The sequence below is a fragment of the Astatotilapia calliptera genome, chromosome 10 (genome assembly GCF_964374335.1).
Source record: "Astatotilapia calliptera chromosome 10, fAstCal68.1, whole genome shotgun sequence".
Classification (NCBI taxonomy): Eukaryota; Metazoa; Chordata; class Actinopteri; order Cichliformes; family Cichlidae; genus Astatotilapia; species Astatotilapia calliptera.
This window is the reverse complement of record NC_137431.1, coordinates 15,293,072-15,310,384: the sequence shown is the minus strand read 5'-3', so window position 1 is coordinate 15,310,384 and position 17,313 is coordinate 15,293,072. Positions and strand designations below refer to the sequence as shown.

Sequence of the window (17,313 nt, the reverse complement as noted above, 5' to 3'; positions counted from 1 at the left end):
GGAAAGAGCTGAGGAGAGTCCCAGATGAGGGCTCACTCAGCAGCCGCGGAGCAGAAGCCAGGGGGAGTTGCAGTGACGCGCCCGTGAGCTCCGCCGGCAGCCAGCTGCGCCTGAGTGACCGAGCCCCAGGCCGAGAGGCCGGGGGCACCCCACCTCCGAAGTGGCCCGAGCGAGCCCCAGGCTCCAGGCCCCGATAAGCGGCCGCCAAGGAGTGAGCCGGTGTGTACCTGGACGCCCATCCCCTGTCCACTCCTTTTAACAGAATGCCAGCTGACAGCTTCCTTTTAAAAAGTTCTTGCATAGTTTGGAGCTATATGACCTGGTTCAATGATTTCACTCCAGCCTGGCACTGCACGCACCATCAAATCATCACACTTCCTCATATCAAGCACTCTTTCAGCCCCTCGCTCAAATGTTCTTTTTGACTTAAAGACCTTAGACTTCAGATATCATTGTGTATAGCACTTTTCCAATTTGCCTCTGTCCAATATCTGTGTTTTCCTGCTTATTTGTTCTTTCTTACTGTTATTGGCCAGTCTCAGATATCCTGGAGGGACTTCATGAGTGCCATTTAATGAGCCTGCCATCTGATATCGAGAGACTTTAATCGACTTGTCCTCTTGCTCAGTTATGCAGAGATCCTCCCACTTCTCTTTCTTATTCTGTGTAATATATATATATATATATATATACTACACAGATATATATACACAGATATATATGTGTGTCTGTGTGTGTATTGGAACAGATGAGCTCATACTTAACATCTTATCTTGCCCTTTTATGATCACTGACTCACTTAAACACAGTCTGCTTTTACAGGTATCCAAAGCAGCAGCTGAACTGATGGCCTACTGTGAAGCTCATGCCAAAGAGGACCCGTTGGTGACTCCAGTGCCTTCATCTGAGAACCCGTTTCGAGAGAAGAAATTGTTCTGTGAAATCCTATAACTCTCTTGTGCAAAATACACACACACACACACACACACACACACACACACACACACACACACACACACACACACACACACACACACACACACCTAAACAATGACACTTTGTTTATTAGGATTATTTTAAAACAGCATTCCGTTTTTCATTTAGGTAGCGATTTCCTCACATGTCAAATGACTGTGTGTTAAGCACGATAAGAATGGCAATAAAGATTTATTGAAAAGAGTGCAAAGTTCATTTAAACAAGCCACTGCTGCTGCATCTCCCACTGTGCACACAGTTTACATATTAGCAAAACTGCATATTTAAGTTGTCACCGAGTTGTTGCTCTCTATTAATCTCGGTATTGATCTTTTTGTTGTCAAATGAGTAGCTGAATAAAGCTCACCGTCTTTAAACAGCCTCTGTTTTTCTGCCCGTTTCTCAGGGAGATGTCACTTGGTCACTGAAACTTATGCAAACTAGGGGTGGGGCTATGTGTGATCCGTCAGTGCAGGTTAGAGGTGCAGGGAGCAGGTGTGCACAGGTCTCCAAACAGCAGGGAGCTGTCATTCAAGGCGGTTTGCCGACATTAATTTGTTGCATTTGGGGATTAGCCGCAGAGATTAAGGTATGTTGATTTTATCAAGCATGTACTCAGTTGAAGATTTACCTCGGTACAGATGCTGATGTGCCACAGGCTAACTGGACTTTAGATAAACGCGTATTTATTGTGTCGAAACATTATTTGGACTTAGCTCTGAGACGGTGAAATCAGCTATCTGCCTCCATACACGTCGACAGTGTTGGAAATGTTGGACAATGTGTGAAAAGTGTTCAGTAACATCACGCCAGGCAGGGCTGATCAGGAAAAACTTGTCTGACTAACCGAACACGCGGATTTTAAACACACCCGTGTCTCCAATACTAACATTAAAAGCAGGGGGAAGAAGTTTTAAGGTCTGTTATAAACCACCGACTTCCTTTTGAGCAGTGGAAAAAAGCCCGTGTTACATGTTCACTGCGTCTGATTTTAGATTTCACTTTAATGAGTCAGCGGCAGAATTTAAGTTAAAACAATATAATTGCGCTTTCCCATTTTCTTAGTGACTTCAGTTATTCGTTAAAGTATTACTTGTTAAACTTTTAATACTGTTTGTTTTTTCTGATTTGAAAGGCAGCACGTTTTCTGTCAAAAAACCCTCTTTCATTTGAATTTCAGTTTTGCAAAACAAATGTCATCCGGACCAAAGAACACGCTCAGCAGGCTCCGCCCTAATCAGACAGGATATGTTATAAATTAATCGCTGCTTTCCCCCTATTGACAGCAGTTTCCAGCACTGTATTTGTTTTTATGTAATGCCAGCTGCTTTGAAAAAGCCCTTTGTGAACGTTGCTATCTATTTGGATTTCGTTCCCTTAAATGCCAGGTTCTTATCATCTCAATAAAGCGGAACTAAGAGCCTGCACTTTAACCTCAAAGCTAATACCTTTGAACTTTCAACGCTGCATTTAGTATATACTATATTTGCATTCATCCTGGTGTATTAATATATTGGATATTTGTCACACTTATTTTTTTTAGATCATCAAACTAATTTTAATATTAGTCAAAGATAACTGGAGTGAATACAAAATGATGATTTCATTCATTGAAAGGGGGGAACTAAGCAGCCCAACCTGGCCCTGTGTGAGGAATTGCTCCCCTTGTGAAATCCTGAATTGTCTTAATTACAACATTTATTGACTTCAATTTCTTTAGCCACACCCAGGCCTGTGAGACATGTTAGATCAAGAAACCGCTCAAGTAGATCCTATCTGACAAAGTGAAGCAGGTTAAAAGATCTCAAAAAACAACAACGCAATCTAAAGAGACAGCTGAGTCATTGATATCCATCAGTCTGGAAAGTCATTTCTGAGGCTTTGGGATTCCAGTGTATCCACAGTCAAAGCCATTATATACAAATAGAGTAAACTTGAAACAGTGGTTAACCTTCCCAGCAGTGTTACCAAAATTACTCCAAGAGTGCATTCATGAGTCATCCAGGAGGTCACAAAAAGAGCAAGAACAACATGGAAAGAACTGCAGGCCTCACCTGCCTCAGTTAAGGTCAGAGTTCATGATTCGGCAATAAGAAAGAGACATCCTTAGGAGGGGAAAAATCCACTGCTGAGCAAAACGAACACAAAGGCTTGTCTCAAATTTGCCAAGAAACATCTTTATGATCTCCAAGGCTTTTGGGAAATTACTGTGTGGACTGACTTTTTGGAACGTTTGAGTCCCTTCACATCTGGCGTAAAATCAACACAGCATTCCTAAAAAGAACAGAAAAAAAAACGTGGTGGTGGTATTGCGACGGTCTGGGGCTGATTTGCTGCTTCAAGACCTGGAAGACTTGATGTAACCATGAATTCGGTTCTCTACCAGAAGGTCAGGCCCTGAAGCTTAAGTGTACTTAAGCATGACAATGATCTGAAACACGAGTCCACCTGTCTATGGCTCCAAAGTAAAAAACAGAATGAAGGTTTTGCAGTGGCCTAGTCAAAATCTGGGCTTAAATCAGATTGAGATGCTTTGGGATGCACTGTTTGTGTTTGAAACCCACCCAAATGTGTCTGAAATAAAACAATTCTGCAAAGAAGAGTGGACCAAAATTCCTCACAGTGACGTGAAAGACTCAGTGACCGTGATCCAAAAACAAATTGCTCCTAACTTTGATCCAACCGGTTATCAAGTTTAAGGGGCATTTACTTTTTACACAGGTCCAGGTAAGTAAACTTATTTTTCCCCCTTAATAAATTAAATCATCATGTAAAACCTGAATTGTGTCTTTGTCTACTATTAGAATTAGTTTGATATGAAACATGTGTGATGAATATGCAAAAATAAATAAATGAATAAATCAAGAATGGTAAATGGCCTGTATTTGTATAGCGCTTTACTAGTCCCTAAGGACCCCAAAGCGCTTTACACGTTCAGTCATCCACCCATTCACACACTGGTGATGGCAAGCTACATTGTAGCCACAGCCACCCTGGGGCGCACTGACAGAGGCGAGGCGCCACCGGGCACTCTGACCATCACCAGTAGGCAACGAGTGAAGTGTCTTGCCCAAGGACACAACGACCGAGACTATCCGAGCCGGGGCTCGAACGGGCAACCTTCCGATTACAAGGCGAACTCCCAACTCTTGAGCCAAGAAGGGGGCAAATACACTTGTATAGCAATGTATGACATGACTAAGGCGCATTTCTTCTTTTTTCAGGCCTGATAATGGCCAACTTTGGAGGACACGCTATTCCTGGCTCTTTTTTCCTGCTCTATGGCTTCTGGCTAACAGTGAAATATGTTCTCCAACACTACTGGAGGACAAACCAGCCTAAAGGACGACAGACTTTGCCGCCAATCTTTAAAAGACTGGACTACATTGAAGGAGGGTTCCAGATATTTGCTGCTTTTATTGGTCAGTTTTCCTGTAAATATATATTCATCAGTTGTGTGCGTCCACCTGTTCTAATTTCGCTGATGCTGTCCTGTCACAGGTATTATGGTTGAGCAGTTTGTGGTGGACGGGCCACATGCTCATCTCTACAACGACGGCGGGTGGATTAAGTTGATGAACTGGCAGCACAGCACAATGTATCTGTTCTTTGGGATTTCTGGAATAGCTCTGATTTTAAGTACAAAATTCCAACTGGTGCCAAGAGGAGTGGGCCGCTTTGGTCTCTCGTTAGCTCTTTTTGTTGAAGGTAAGCTGTAAGAAAGCCAGGTTTTAGTTGCACAATATTTTTCACCATAATTCATGGTGGCTAACGTGTATTTGAGCTACATTTTGTGTTTGACTCTATTTCACGCAGGGTTTCTGTTTTACTACCATGTGCACAGTCGACCTCTTCTGGACGCCCACATCCACACCCTGCTCCTGGTGGCGGTGTTTGGAGGCTCAGCCAGCATCATGCTGGAGATGTTCATAAGAGACAACATTATTTTAGAGCTGTTCGGGTCATGCATGTTCATCCTACAGGGTTCGTGGTTCTACCAGGTGATTAGCCAAATGAGATCCTGATGCAGAACACCTCGTTTATACACCCAGCAACATCTATCCACCCGTCCAGTTCAGCCATCTGACACAGGATGAGAGACAGGATACACCCTATACAGGCTGCCAGTCCATCACATAGAGACAGTCAACCACAAACACTGACAGGCAAATTACAATCACCAAATAACCTAACAAGCACGTCTTTGGACTGCAGGGAGACCAAGCAAACTATATATGGCCTGAATGGTAAATGGCCTGTATTTATATAGCGCTTTACCAGTCCCTAGGGACCCCAAAGCGCTTTACATATTCAGTCATCCACCCATTCACACACACATTCACACACTGGTGATGGCAAGCTACATTGTAGCCACAGCCACCCTGGGGCGCACTGACAGAGGCGAGGCTGCCGAACACTGGCGCCACCGGGCCCTCTGACCACCACCAGTAGGCAACGGGTAAAGTGTCTTGCCCAAGGACACAACGACTGAGACTGTCCAAGCCGGGGCTCGAACGGGCAACCTTCCGATTACAAGGCGAACTCCCAACTCTTGAGCCACGATCGCCTGCTATACACAGAAATGCCCCAGGAGGATTAAACCAGGAACCTTCTCGTTGTGCTAAACACTGCATCGCCGTGGCACTTGAATACTAAAACAAAGACCACTTAGAGGACCAACACCACTTTTTAAAATATTTACTTGTATAGTTTAATCACATTTTCTAGACAAGCAGTAGATTTCATTAATTTCTGCACACATCAGGGCCAGTTCGGTGCCATCTGTGTGGACTGTCCTTAGATCTTGCTCTTTGTGCAAACTTTTTGTCAACTTACATTTTTTTATTCATTTGCTTATAATGATAATAGGTAGTTGGCTTCTTCATCACACATTTGTCATTTCAGATTGGATTCGTACTTTACCCACCAAGTGGAGTGGAATGGATCTTGACCGAGCACGCCAACGTCATGTTCGTCACAATGTGCTTCTGCTGGCATTTAGCTGTGGCCCTGCTTTTAGTCACTTCCACTGCAGTTGTAGTTTGGTTGTAAGTATCTCATCCTTTACATGCACACATTTTACAACCAGATCAGTGTAATAACAGAGTTTGAACAGACTTGGTTAGAAAACAGAACAAGTGGGATTCAGCAAAACAGGTACAATTAAAATCTTGTCACAACATGGCAGAACAACATGTGCACCTGCATTTATGATACATGTACTCGGGTTATTATTCCCTGTAAAATGCAACTTGATCAGGGTTTAGCCTGCATATTTTGCTCTGAAATGGCTTTTCATTAGAGCATAATGTGCCTCAATGGGATATCACTATTCACTTGACATTTCAGAATAGCTGAAGCAAAGGTTTTCAGGGACGGTTTCAAGGACAAGTAAACTTCATGATAAATCACTTCCTGAACATTTTGTAAGCTTGGTGAAAGCCACCTTTTTTGAATTCTGACATCCAAACCTGCTTTTTGAGGTGATGTGTATATAGGCAACATGTTTTTGTTTACATTCAACATTTCTCATAAATACCCAACAGCTAGTGGCAGCTTATTTTAGTAGTTAACCCTTAAGGAGATGGATAAATACAAGTAACTTGTAACCTGTATTAATCTGCATTACTTGTCTTCTTTATCTGTTATTGGTGGGTAACATTTTACACTGACTGCTGTGATGTCTTGCATCTATGGACCCTCTTGCGATTGTTGGTAGAAAAAGGTTTAGGCTTAAGAGGCACTGATACCGTTTAAACCTCATCTCCATTTGGAACTTTTGATTAGATTTTAATGTCCTTCGGTAATAATTATCATTAACAATTCATTAGCTTTCAGGAGGCAACAATAACAGTGTTAGTTGTATAATCTTCATGTACACTTGTGTTTGTTCCAACAGGACTGTGGTGCAATTCTCGGCAAGGGGGCGAGACATAGAGATCGGAATGCGTAACACATCCTCTGAATTGACCTCTCAAAAAGCTTTGCTTCAAGAGTCAGATGAAGAATGAAGGCATATTTATGGCTCTTTGATTTCATTTTTCAAATCTTGATCTATTTTATCTATTTTAAAAAAAAATGTCTAAAGAAAATAAGATTGAAATCCATGTGAATTAACTATTATCATGTTTGTAAATATTAAAAAGTACAATTCATATTGTGTATCGCCTGCTTTTACAAAAAATGCAACATATTGAAATATTTTATTAACAAATCACAACTTGCTTATATTAAACTGAATTAGTACTTTAATACAATCGGACAAGTTGTTGTTTGAGGTTATCAAGAGACCATGTAGACTTTTCAGTTTTCCCACAAACTTGCACCTGGAATTTCTACGGAAAGATTATAAACAGGCTGAATTTTCTTATGATATATTTTGTTTATAACAATGTGGAGAAACAAATTCAGGAGGTAACATTTTGTTAATAAATGACCAGAATTTTCATGTAATACTTGGAGGAAAAGAAAGGCAACAGGGTTTTCAGGGAAGAATTAGGTTTCTGGCTTTTATGTTTTTTAACTTGCAAACTGAACTAAAACTCTGATAAATATTGGACAAAAACAAACAATCCTGGTACATGTATAGCATCCTTGATCTATGAGTCATTGTAGGCTGACAGGATGAGATCACTGTTGTGGAGCCGGTGGAGTATCAGGCGTACATTTTGGTGAAGGTGCTGTTGTGACTACGACTGTTGAAACAGATTTTGGGGAGCCTGCAGCCATGTGCTGAACCTGCTGCGCTGGAACTGTCTGGATCCGAACCTGAAGAGTATAAGATGGTAGATAATTCTCTGTATTTGTTTGATCTGAACAGAAACTATAAAATGAAATCACTATATGTGCTAAAAATGAAAAGCATCTACAAAAACCTGTGTGGCCTGTCCTTGCTGCTGAAGCTGTTGGAACTGTTGCGCTGTGACAAAACTGACAGGTTTGTTTCCTGCAATCAGCTTCGTGCCAGCAGGCATGGTGGTGAGAATGATGTTTCTGCCCAGGCTGCTAATACTGCTCACACAGGAGAGAGAAATGTATAAATATAGATCAACTGCAAAAATGTGCACTTCTACTGTTATAATGTCAAGAAAACACACAAATTGCTGAAATAAAATTATATCTTAGAGCATTAACCTTCACAATAAAATGAAAGCGAAAAGTCTAAATCTGTGCAGCCTTACTTTGTGTTCAGGCTTCCTTTCACAATGGGTGTCGTTACAACACTCTTGCTCTTCAGTGGCTGATTGAGGACAGACAGGGGGACTGTGATCCGTGCGGGTAACTTCCCCTACAGTGTTCAAAGAACAGAATGGTTTGGGCCTGTTATTGATGGTTTTACAGTACACTTAAAGCAATCATTTAAATAAGGTAAAATTCAAAATTCCCATTATTGAGAATATCCTATTATAGATCACTAAAGAAAAACAAAAGTCTGCAGTGAAATGACTTGCTGAATGCAAGCTGACTGTATGTTTGGAGAAAGCGAGGAACAGGTGGATGCATTCCTTGCTTATCAGTTCCTGGTTTTCATTTGAGGAAACCATGTAAATCAATAAATTACCAACCCGTTAAAACATTAACTATCTCTAGTTTTAACAGATAGTTACACATAGTTGGGATAATCTTTTCAGTAACTGTAAGCTGTTTGGTTAACTCTCACACTTAAACCCTTCTTAAGACATGCATTAGATAACATTGTTGGATTCAACAGTGTGTTATAGTGATGAATAACACTGAATATTTCTCTAACCGTTTGTGTGGTGACAACTGTAGTAGGGACCTGTCGCACAGTAGCTGTAGCTGTTCCTAGCGTCAGAGGTGACCCCGAAGCTCCAGAAGCCACTGTGATCCCTTTAGCACCGGCCACAACACTGGCAGGCATGGTCACTACGTTAGCACATGTACTTGCTGTGAGAGGTTTACTGCCAGTGGTGGTGGTCATTGTGATGGTCTGACCTGGTTTCTGTGGAATTACACCCAGGCCCGGCATTATCCGAATTGTGGCGCCGGTCTTGTCTGGGGAAGTCACAGTGGAGAAGGTCCTAGATTTTTGGTCGGCCACAGTGACGGCCAACGTGGGCATCAAACGAATGGTCGTGTCTCCTGCAGCCTTTAACAAGGTCGAGGCAACGTGTCCTGCTTTAGTGGTCTGTACTTCCCCAGTACAGGATGCAGCACTGGACACCGAAGAAGGTGAAGGATGGGGTGGTGTCACGTGAAGAGTGGCTGATATGCTCTTGCCGCCTGTGGAGGCAGAGCCCAGAAAGTCAGAAGTGAGCTTGACGGTCGTAACTGGGGATTTGGCAAGTGTTGCCATCATGTCTGGGGTGATCCGCAGCACTGTTTGGCCTTTAGCATCTGTGGTTATGGACGATGGTGGGAGGCGTAGGACATCTTTGCCTTGGATGCGAAGGTTTGTAGCTGTAATAGGAATTCCTGCTCCTGGAGACTTTACTCCCAGTTGTCCTGTGATAGACACCTGCAAATAATAATTATTATAATGATAATTATACAAATAATAAATCACGGGATCATTAAATGGTAAACGGCCTTCAAGGATTTTTTTCCTGTCACCATCCTCTTCCTGTATACTACTCAGTTAAACTACATTTCAACTATAGTTGTTGCGCTGAGATTGTAAGGAGTCAAATTTGTTTATTCATGTGTATATCTGTAAGCATCTGACATTTAAGGGAACATCTCTACTATACGGTTAATAACTATGCACCACTGTTGCACTGTAGTCGTCTTTATTAAAGGGCCCTTCAGATAGTAGATACCCAAATATATACAGTTAAAAGAAAATGCTCAACCTGTTTGATGTTTGGGCTGGTGACTCCTTGCAGCACAGCTGGAGAAGCAGGGTTGGTAGCTGGGCTACCAGGTGATCCAGATTGAGGTTTGGCCACAGTTACAGCTGACACAGACAATGTAGTTGGAACCTGGACTGGACTGCTAGCAGGTTGACTTCTTAAAGGCACAGACACCACAGCCTGTTGACATACACAACAAACACAGACAGAATTAATTGTACATTTCCAACAACCATCCATCCATCTTTTAAAAATTACTAGTTGTTTTTGGTACCTGTGAAATTCCTTTAGCAGACACTGACACTGGCATCCGGATCTGGTGAGGGGTCTGATGTACCAGTGTGGCTTGCTGACTTCCTGCCGATGACCCCAGGCCAGGCTGAGCAGGAACGACTCGTACTTGTGGAAGAGAACCTGCCGTCAGGTGACTCACTATACGAGCTGCGTGGGATGTAACTGGCTGTGAAGCTGGTGGACAAGCCTGACTTGTGGGCAAAATAGTTCCCAGCTGGGGCAACGATGGAGGGGACACAAGAAGAACACTAGGCGTACAAGAGGGAGCAGAAGCAACAGACAAGAGTTGATTTGAAATTGCACAAATGAATCAAAACGTATGTTCTAGACAATATAAATAAGAAAAAAAAAAAAAATATGGCACACTGACCCTGGGCTGGTTTTGATTGTATCTGGGACTCTGGTTTTTGTTGGTGTGGTGACTGTGGAGGGTAAGGGTGATTTGGGGGTTCCAGGTGTGTTCGGAGTGGGTGTCGTCGGGATTGGTGACATGGGATTAGAACCTATATCCTGTCCTGCTTCCAAAAATCCAGTTTTGTTGCCTCCATCTTTGCTTCCAGACTTCTAAACCATAAAAACAAAGATTAATCAAAACAATAATTGGTAAATGGTTATTTCCCCCAGTAAATGCTGTTGGGTGTTTGTTTTTTTTCCTGTGGACTTACAGGTTTAGCTGCTGGTTTCGGTTTTTGCTGTAGAGCTTTTCTTGCTTTTGCAGCTGCAGCTTGAGCCTGGTGGATCCTCTCTGGATAGGACAAATAAACCAAAGAATAAGTTTTTTTCCCTCCACTGCTCAGTGATTAAGTCATTTTCTGTATCTAACAGAGCTAAAGAGGCTTTTACAAATGAAATGTCTTTTCTTCACATGGAAAGAGATGATAAAGGTAGTTCATTTTGCTTGATGCTAATGTTAAATGTGCCATGACTCACGCACACAACAGGAGCAGAATCAAGCAGGAAATAAACCAGTTAATGTTAGTTGAGTTGAGGACAACAAGTGCAATAAAAGCGATAATTAGAGTTAATCTGTAACACCTCATGGAGACGTGGACAGGGCCAAGAGCCAGCAAACCAAATAAGTAAGATATTGTGCAAGAAAGGGTCAGATTTTAGTAGGCTCCTAATGTCTTCTGATAATGTCCTTCATACAGAGCAGAGTACTGTATCCTGATGTTGAGTAAAAACAAGACACTGTTCTTTAAGGCAGCTCCATAAACCAGAAATATTTTGAAATAAGCTTTGTGGCTTACCAAACTCTTCCTGGCTGCGATTGCGGTGCAGGTAAATCCACAGTTTGCGGCCGATGTCATACTTGACACAGGGGTCTTTCTCATAGTGAAGTCTATCCAGAGCCCCGCTGACAACTGTATTCACCTAAATGGAAAGCAAAGCTCCTTACTCACGGAAAATATCACTAAAAGGCTAAAGCTTAAAGCCAGTGTCTGTCTCTGAAAAGTGGTCAATTCATAATCAAACACAACAAAGAAGTCATCTGTAATTATGAAAAATGATAAGGGACACAGAGAAAAAACTTAATGAAGAGGAAAAAAAGAAGGGAAAACTCTTTCATGCCTGTGCACTTGTGACATCTGGAGCAAGAAACTGTGAGTCTTTCAGCAGTTCACAGATCTCTGCTCTCGTTCCCTCCCCATTGGGTAATCTGGCTGCTGCATCCCGTACTAGAAAAAAAGAAAAGAGGCAAAAGTCATACGAATGGCTTTACTGCTAAAGCAGTGAGTCCCCACATCAATGGAATCCACGTAAAACAGAAGCTCTAACCCAGAGAAAGAATGGTGACGTATGGTGGTCGGTCTGAGCGCAGCAGCGTGTGCTCCCTGGCTTTGTTTAGTGACATCTCCTTATCGAACACTCCTTTAACTGGACCCACCACAGATTCAAAGCCATGCATCCTAAACGTGAAAGCCTTATGTGGCTGGTTGTACCGTTGCTGCTCCTAATAATTAAAAAGAAAAAAAAAGTATGTGGACTTCAGAGAGGGTATGTCAGGCCAGATGTGCAGATCACTTTAAACGTTGCAGCACAAAAGCAAACCTGGACTTGAAACACTTGTCTCTCATCTCCAGTGCTGGGACGCACGACATAATCAGTTGAACTGTGTGAAGAGGGGGAAAAAAAAAAAAATTAGGAGCTTACATATACGTGTATTACACTTCTTAAGAATAACTTTAATGTCACAATAATTCAAGAAACAAGCAGAAAACATGAAATTAGCAATAAAAATCATAAATTGCTGAAGCTTACAGTCTCGGTGTGGGAGAGGTCATGTCTAATGTTTCTTCATTTTCTGTCTGTTGAAGATAAAAAGCCTTTTTAAATATTGTCAGAGATAAAACTGATAAAACACAACTAACGTACAGCATTGTACAAGCTGTACAATGTCACAAGTGTACAAGTCACACGGCATTTTTTGTAGTAATATATTTTTTTTTTTACCTTGACAATGAAATCTTTGGAGTCTAACCACAACTGACACAGTGCACTCAAATCCTTCTCTGTATCCTGAGTGGGACCTAAAAGAAATTGTGAATGTTAATCTCCTTTGACGACCACCAACAACAAGCACTACTTCAGGCCAGGTATTGCTGCGTTTGAATGTGCTTACCGATCCACCTCCACTGTTGACATTCATCAGAAAATTCCACAAATGGAGAAAAGCCACTGGGAAGTGCCATCATGCCATCTGATTTACAAACAGAAGAGTGCAGAGGTAAATACTTGGATATTTCTTCCCACTCCAACACGGGGTAAAAAAAAAATACTGTTTTAGTGTGAGTGACCATTGCTACTCACCTTTAGTCTCTCCTGCAAGAAACTGCAGGGCTTGAACAACCAAGTCAGACCAGCACGAGGCTGAAGAAAACCATGCATTAATGGAACTTGCTGGAGATGACTGCCATATTTGAACTTTCTCCTCCAACTGAGGGATTAAATTAATGGTGTTAAATTCTCTACAGGGATGTTACAAAATTTAAAACATGTATGCAGGCCGAAATTAGCGCTTACCACTGAAGTACTGGCAGGACCTTCTGTCCTCAAGATGTTTTCCAGCAAACTGAAAAAACTGGCGACTATTTCCTCAACTGGAACGGGACTGCTTAGATACTCCTCCACAACTCTGCAATAATAATAATAATAATAATAATACTGATAAGTAGAAGAAGAGGATCCATCATCTAGCCAGACTATACAGTTACATTTTGACACCAGCAATTTGCTAGACTCACTCCTCCTTAATGTTGGTTAGCGGGGTAGACGGTGCATCTGGCAGGGAGTTGATTATGTTTGCTGGTGGAGCTGATGGGGTGTCTGGAGGTGCAAGAGTGTCACAGGTGTCCTCAGATTCAACTTTTATCGTCCTCATTTTCTTCTTCCTTCTCTCATCTCTGATCTTCTTCTTAGGCAAAGACAGATCGAAGAGTGCTGTGACAATTGAAATAAACAAAGACAAACAATATTATCAGTGTCACAGTGTAATCTGAAAGTACTGACATTCTGTATCAAAGTTTCCACATACCAATGCGCTCCCTTTTAAGAAAGATGGATGACATAAAGGTTTTCATTACTTTTTTTGTATACCTCCCCAGACGTTCACTATTACATAAGTCTTTCTTGAAGCTCGAGGTACAACTCATGTGTTTCATTGTGACATAAGCTGTGAAAGCTGAGGTGGACTGTATATGAGTATTTAAGGCCTTCTATTCCGATATAATTTTAACCCCCTATTTGTTGCTTTTTTAAAATTCTGGAGTTCTCTTTGTAGATTTCTAACAAAAACGGTCATCAATTTTTTAATGTTTCATTAAAACATTTAAAAAGTGGATATTTTAAACACATTTACTCACGCATAGTCCCTTTACGACCCATGTTTGCTCTTGAAAGTATGTCTCCAAGGTGGATATCAGAGGTTATCAAGTCTGGATGGTCCTAGGAATAAAAAAAAATAAATAAATAAAATTAAAAAAAAGTCATTAAAGATATAGTGAACAAACCTTATGAGAATCATGCGTTTTGTCTCCGTCTCTTGCAACTTACCGGTTGTCGCTTCCTCTTCTCACGATGATTCTGCAGCATGACTTTCAAATCCTGCTCACCAAGTTCTATTTTTTCTGTTATGATAATCATAATAATAACAATGATAACAAATTATGTATAAAAAAAAAAAAAAAAAACACACTTCCTGTGCTTAAACAACACAGTAACATTATTCAGGGTACACGACAAATCACGTACCAGTACTCTTCATGTCTTGAGTGGAGAGGCTTGGTAGTACTCTGACTGAGACCGTGGGTGTTGGAGAAGAGGGTGACTGAGGTGCCGGAGTCCATGGTGATATATCTGGAAGGCATCCAAAGGAACTGGTATGGTCAGTCTTGTGATGATTCAAATTGATGTATCAATCAATCTGTATGTTTAAGTTTCCTCTCAATTTTTCATATTCATGTTAGCTGTCAATGAAGTGCTTCATAGATTACAAAAGAATGTAATTAGCATTAGAAACACTCATCCAAGACCAGACAAACCATCATCATCAGATGAAGCATTGCTGTCCCCACACTCAGCTTTGACCTCCTTCATTATGCGACTCAATCTTCTTGTCACCCTTGCCTCCCGCATTTCTGCATGGGTTTTGGTTGGTAACCTTCTTTTATGTGGAAAGTCCAGACCATTTTGTACTGCAAAGTCCAGCAGCTCCTGCAACAAGAAATACATCAAAACTCACAGACACAGACAGAAGCTAAGAGGCTGTGCGCAATCTTCCACAAACTTAAAAAACACAAATACCTTTCTGGAGACGAGGATCTGCTTCAGCAGCCTGTGGTAATACTGCTGAAGGCAGTGCACCTGTCGTTTCCTCTGGGACTTGGCACACAGTTGTCTGTACTTGACCACCTCAGGATTGAAGTAACCATCTGGGTTGGGATAACAAGAGATGTGATGAGTAACTGCTTCAAAAATCAATTCAGCATCATTCACTCTTCTCAGCAGTAAAGTAAAGTGGTAAGCACCTCTGAATAGTTTTTGTGCAAGATGAAGGGGGTTCCCAAAGTTAAAATTTTTATTATTGAATAGGTCACTGATGGTACTGTCCTGCTCCACACTATTGTTCTCAGGAAACTGCGGCAGAAACTGACGAAGGTGCTGCCGCTGGGAATCTGTCAGTACTTCACGCCAAGTGCCTTCACTCAGCACAGAGAAGAAAATTTCAGGCTGTCGTAAAAAGAAGTGAACAGCAACATATGAAGATATGTGAAGCAAAATATGAACCGTGAAACAGCAGAAAAGAGGATAATTTCGCAACTAAATGCCAAACAACTCACGTCCTCCAGGAGGTCCTCTGGAAGGCTCACTCTGCAGTTCCCCAGCATGCACTCCTCGGTGATTTGCTCATCGTTCTCTTCTTTTGGATCAAGAGGGTCCGAAAGCATGTGTGCAAGGGCGTCCATTCTCCTCTGTTCCCACCTTCAAGTATTTCACATGATCACAAACCCTCGGAATACGTCTTTTCACTTATTCACGTTGTTCATTAAATAGTTTTGGGGTAGTGTTGTAGCGCAAGCAAACAAAACCATCCACAGCAACGAAACACCTCATAACAAACTACGCTAAGGTGCTAAGCTAAGCTAGCAGGAAGCTCAATATGACGCGTCTATATACGGTCTCTACTCACTAAGCTGGGATTTAGGTTAGCCACCAATGATAGTACTCTGTGCAGTATGCTGGCTAATAGAATAAAATGGAAAAATACTGTGCTCATATAGATGCAAGTGATTAAAAACTGTTGGTAGCTCTTACCTGACTTTGCTCTATGTTTTGAAATGAAGAGGGAACTATTTTACCGACGCACGGTTTTCTTCTTCTATCCGATTGTTAAGTGCTGTCGTGACGAATCCTACTTCCGGGCCTAAAGTAGTCTGCGTTTAATATGGCTTTTGTGTTGTTAACATGTTTAATGTTTTGTATTTTCTTCTATTTAATCTCAAAAAGCTCCTAAAACAGTCAGTGATCACTGTTGACCTCCCTCGGCTTTTATTACCGCTAATCATTTATTTAAGCTCAGTTTTTAAAACCTTAGGATGTAACAGCCCAGCCCATGCAGCAGTACATTCAAATTCAAATTCAAATTTTATTTGTCACGTACACAGTCATACACAGTACGATATGTAGTGAAATGCTTGGACAACTGCTCGTGACCTAAAGAAAACAAAAAAGGAAAGGCTATGAATAAGATAGGAAATAAATATGAAAAATTAAAAAGGGTAAATTTAACTAGGAAGGAATAAAATATAAATTAAGGTTAAAAATGAAATAACTGTACAACACAAATTAGAATGAAGGGTAAATTTAACTGGGAAGAATAAGATAAAATATATAAATTAAAGTTGAAAATAAAATAACTGTACAACAAAATACACAATACACAATATAGAACTATATAAGAATGTATGAAGAAATCTAAATATAAATAAATATATACACAATAACAGCAGCTGTACAAGTATTAACTGGAAATGAAGAATATAGTGACCAGTGTTGTGCAAAAACAATGTCCAGAAAGTCCAGTGTGTGTGTAAGAACCATATGTGTGGGTCAGTACTGTGTGGTGGTGTGATTGAGAGACCGTATCGCCTGCGGGAAGAAGCTCCTCCTCAGTCTCTCTGTGTTGGTCTTCAGGGAGCGGAATCGCTTTCCTGACCTCAACAGAGAGAACAGTCTGTTGTTGGGATGGCTGAGGTCCTTCACGATCTTCCTGGCCTTGGTCCAGCACCGCCTGCTGTAGATTGAGTGCAGGTCAGGGAGCTCGGAGCGGATGGTACGCTCAGCTGACCGCACAACCCTCTGTAGAGCTCGTCTGTCCTGCATGGTGCTGTTACATGAATGACTAACCTCGTATTGTGGATGGATTATCTCAGTTGTTCTCCTGGCTGAAGTTTGATTCTTTTACAGCATCCTGCCATGCGATTACATTTGTTCCTGACCACCGAGAATCCTCACGTTAACTTTTATAGAGTGGAAAAAAGTTAGCTTGTTTATGTCTGTGAAGATTCTCAGTCATCCAGGTCATCGTAGTCAAAGGAGCTTGCAAAGAAAAGCGTCTGGACTTCTTTAAGTTACTTGAAGACGTTTCGCCTCTCATCCGAGAAGCTTCTTCAGTTCTAAGGTCAAATGGTGGAGAGTCCCAGATATAAACCTAGTGGGAGTGTTCCCCCAC

General features: G+C 41.5%; 2 protein-coding genes across 3 annotated transcripts; one reads left to right on the top strand and one right to left on the bottom strand.

The window, feature by feature from the left end:
- The first annotated feature begins 1,419 nt into the window (after positions 1–1,419).
- On the top strand, positions 1,420–7,130 carry tmem45b (transmembrane protein 45B). The gene is made up of 6 exons (XM_026183119.2): positions 1,420–1,564; positions 4,200–4,397; positions 4,477–4,683; positions 4,792–4,976; positions 5,881–6,023; positions 6,875–7,130. Exons 2-6 carry the CDS (start codon positions 4,208–4,210, stop codon positions 6,984–6,986), a joined length of 837 nt encoding a protein of 278 aa, XP_026038904.1. The 5' UTR covers positions 1,420–1,564; positions 4,200–4,207; the 3' UTR covers positions 6,987–7,130.
- Positions 7,131–7,159: 29 nt separating this feature from the next.
- On the bottom strand, positions 7,160–15,994 carry nfrkb (nuclear factor related to kappaB binding protein). 2 transcript variants are annotated; one of them, XM_026183117.2, is made up of 26 exons: positions 15,897–15,994; positions 15,422–15,563; positions 15,110–15,311; positions 14,886–15,013; positions 14,624–14,795; positions 14,334–14,438; positions 14,136–14,209; positions 13,946–14,027; positions 13,328–13,523; positions 13,107–13,218; positions 12,894–13,020; positions 12,706–12,783; positions 12,537–12,613; positions 12,345–12,391; positions 12,135–12,195; positions 11,862–12,036; positions 11,655–11,761; positions 11,333–11,456; positions 10,748–10,827; positions 10,453–10,646; positions 10,063–10,330; positions 9,789–9,968; positions 8,726–9,454; positions 8,157–8,263; positions 7,851–7,986; positions 7,160–7,743 (listed from the first exon to the last, which is right to left on the bottom strand). In XM_026183117.2, the coding sequence occupies exons 2-26, from the start codon at positions 15,545–15,547 to the stop codon at positions 7,606–7,608; spliced, it is 3,825 nt and encodes a 1,274-aa protein (XP_026038902.1). In that variant the 5' UTR covers positions 15,548–15,563; positions 15,897–15,994; the 3' UTR covers positions 7,160–7,605. The 2 variants fall into 2 exon arrangements, with proteins under 2 accessions (XP_026038902.1, XP_026038903.1); XM_026183118.2 differs by having other exon boundaries at positions 10,453–10,643.
- Between the last annotated feature and the right edge of the window lie 1,319 nt (positions 15,995–17,313).

What these genes read in the sequence shown, in the direction of transcription:
- nfrkb (XM_026183117.2), bottom strand. Translation starts at nt 15,547, where the DNA reads ATGGACGCCCTTGCACACATGCTTTCGGACCCTCTTGATCCAAAAGAA. An exon ending in AGAAGAGGAAGCGACAACCG is followed by an intron (nt 14,028 to 14,135) that starts GTAAGTTGCAAG and finishes TTTTATTCCTAG; the next exon opens with GACCATCCAGACTTGATAAC. An exon ending in GGGTCGTAAAGGGACTATGC is followed by an intron (nt 13,524 to 13,945) that starts GTGAGTAAATGT and finishes CAATTGTCACAG; the next exon opens with CACTCTTCGATCTGTCTTTG.
- tmem45b (XM_026183119.2), top strand. Translation starts at nt 4,208, where the DNA reads ATGGCCAACTTTGGAGGACACGCTATTCCTGGCTCTTTTTTCCTGCTC. An exon ending in GATATTTGCTGCTTTTATTG is followed by an intron (nt 4,398 to 4,476) that starts GTCAGTTTTCCT and finishes GTCCTGTCACAG; the next exon opens with GTATTATGGTTGAGCAGTTT. An exon ending in GTTAGCTCTTTTTGTTGAAG is followed by an intron (nt 4,684 to 4,791) that starts GTAAGCTGTAAG and finishes TATTTCACGCAG; the next exon opens with GGTTTCTGTTTTACTACCAT.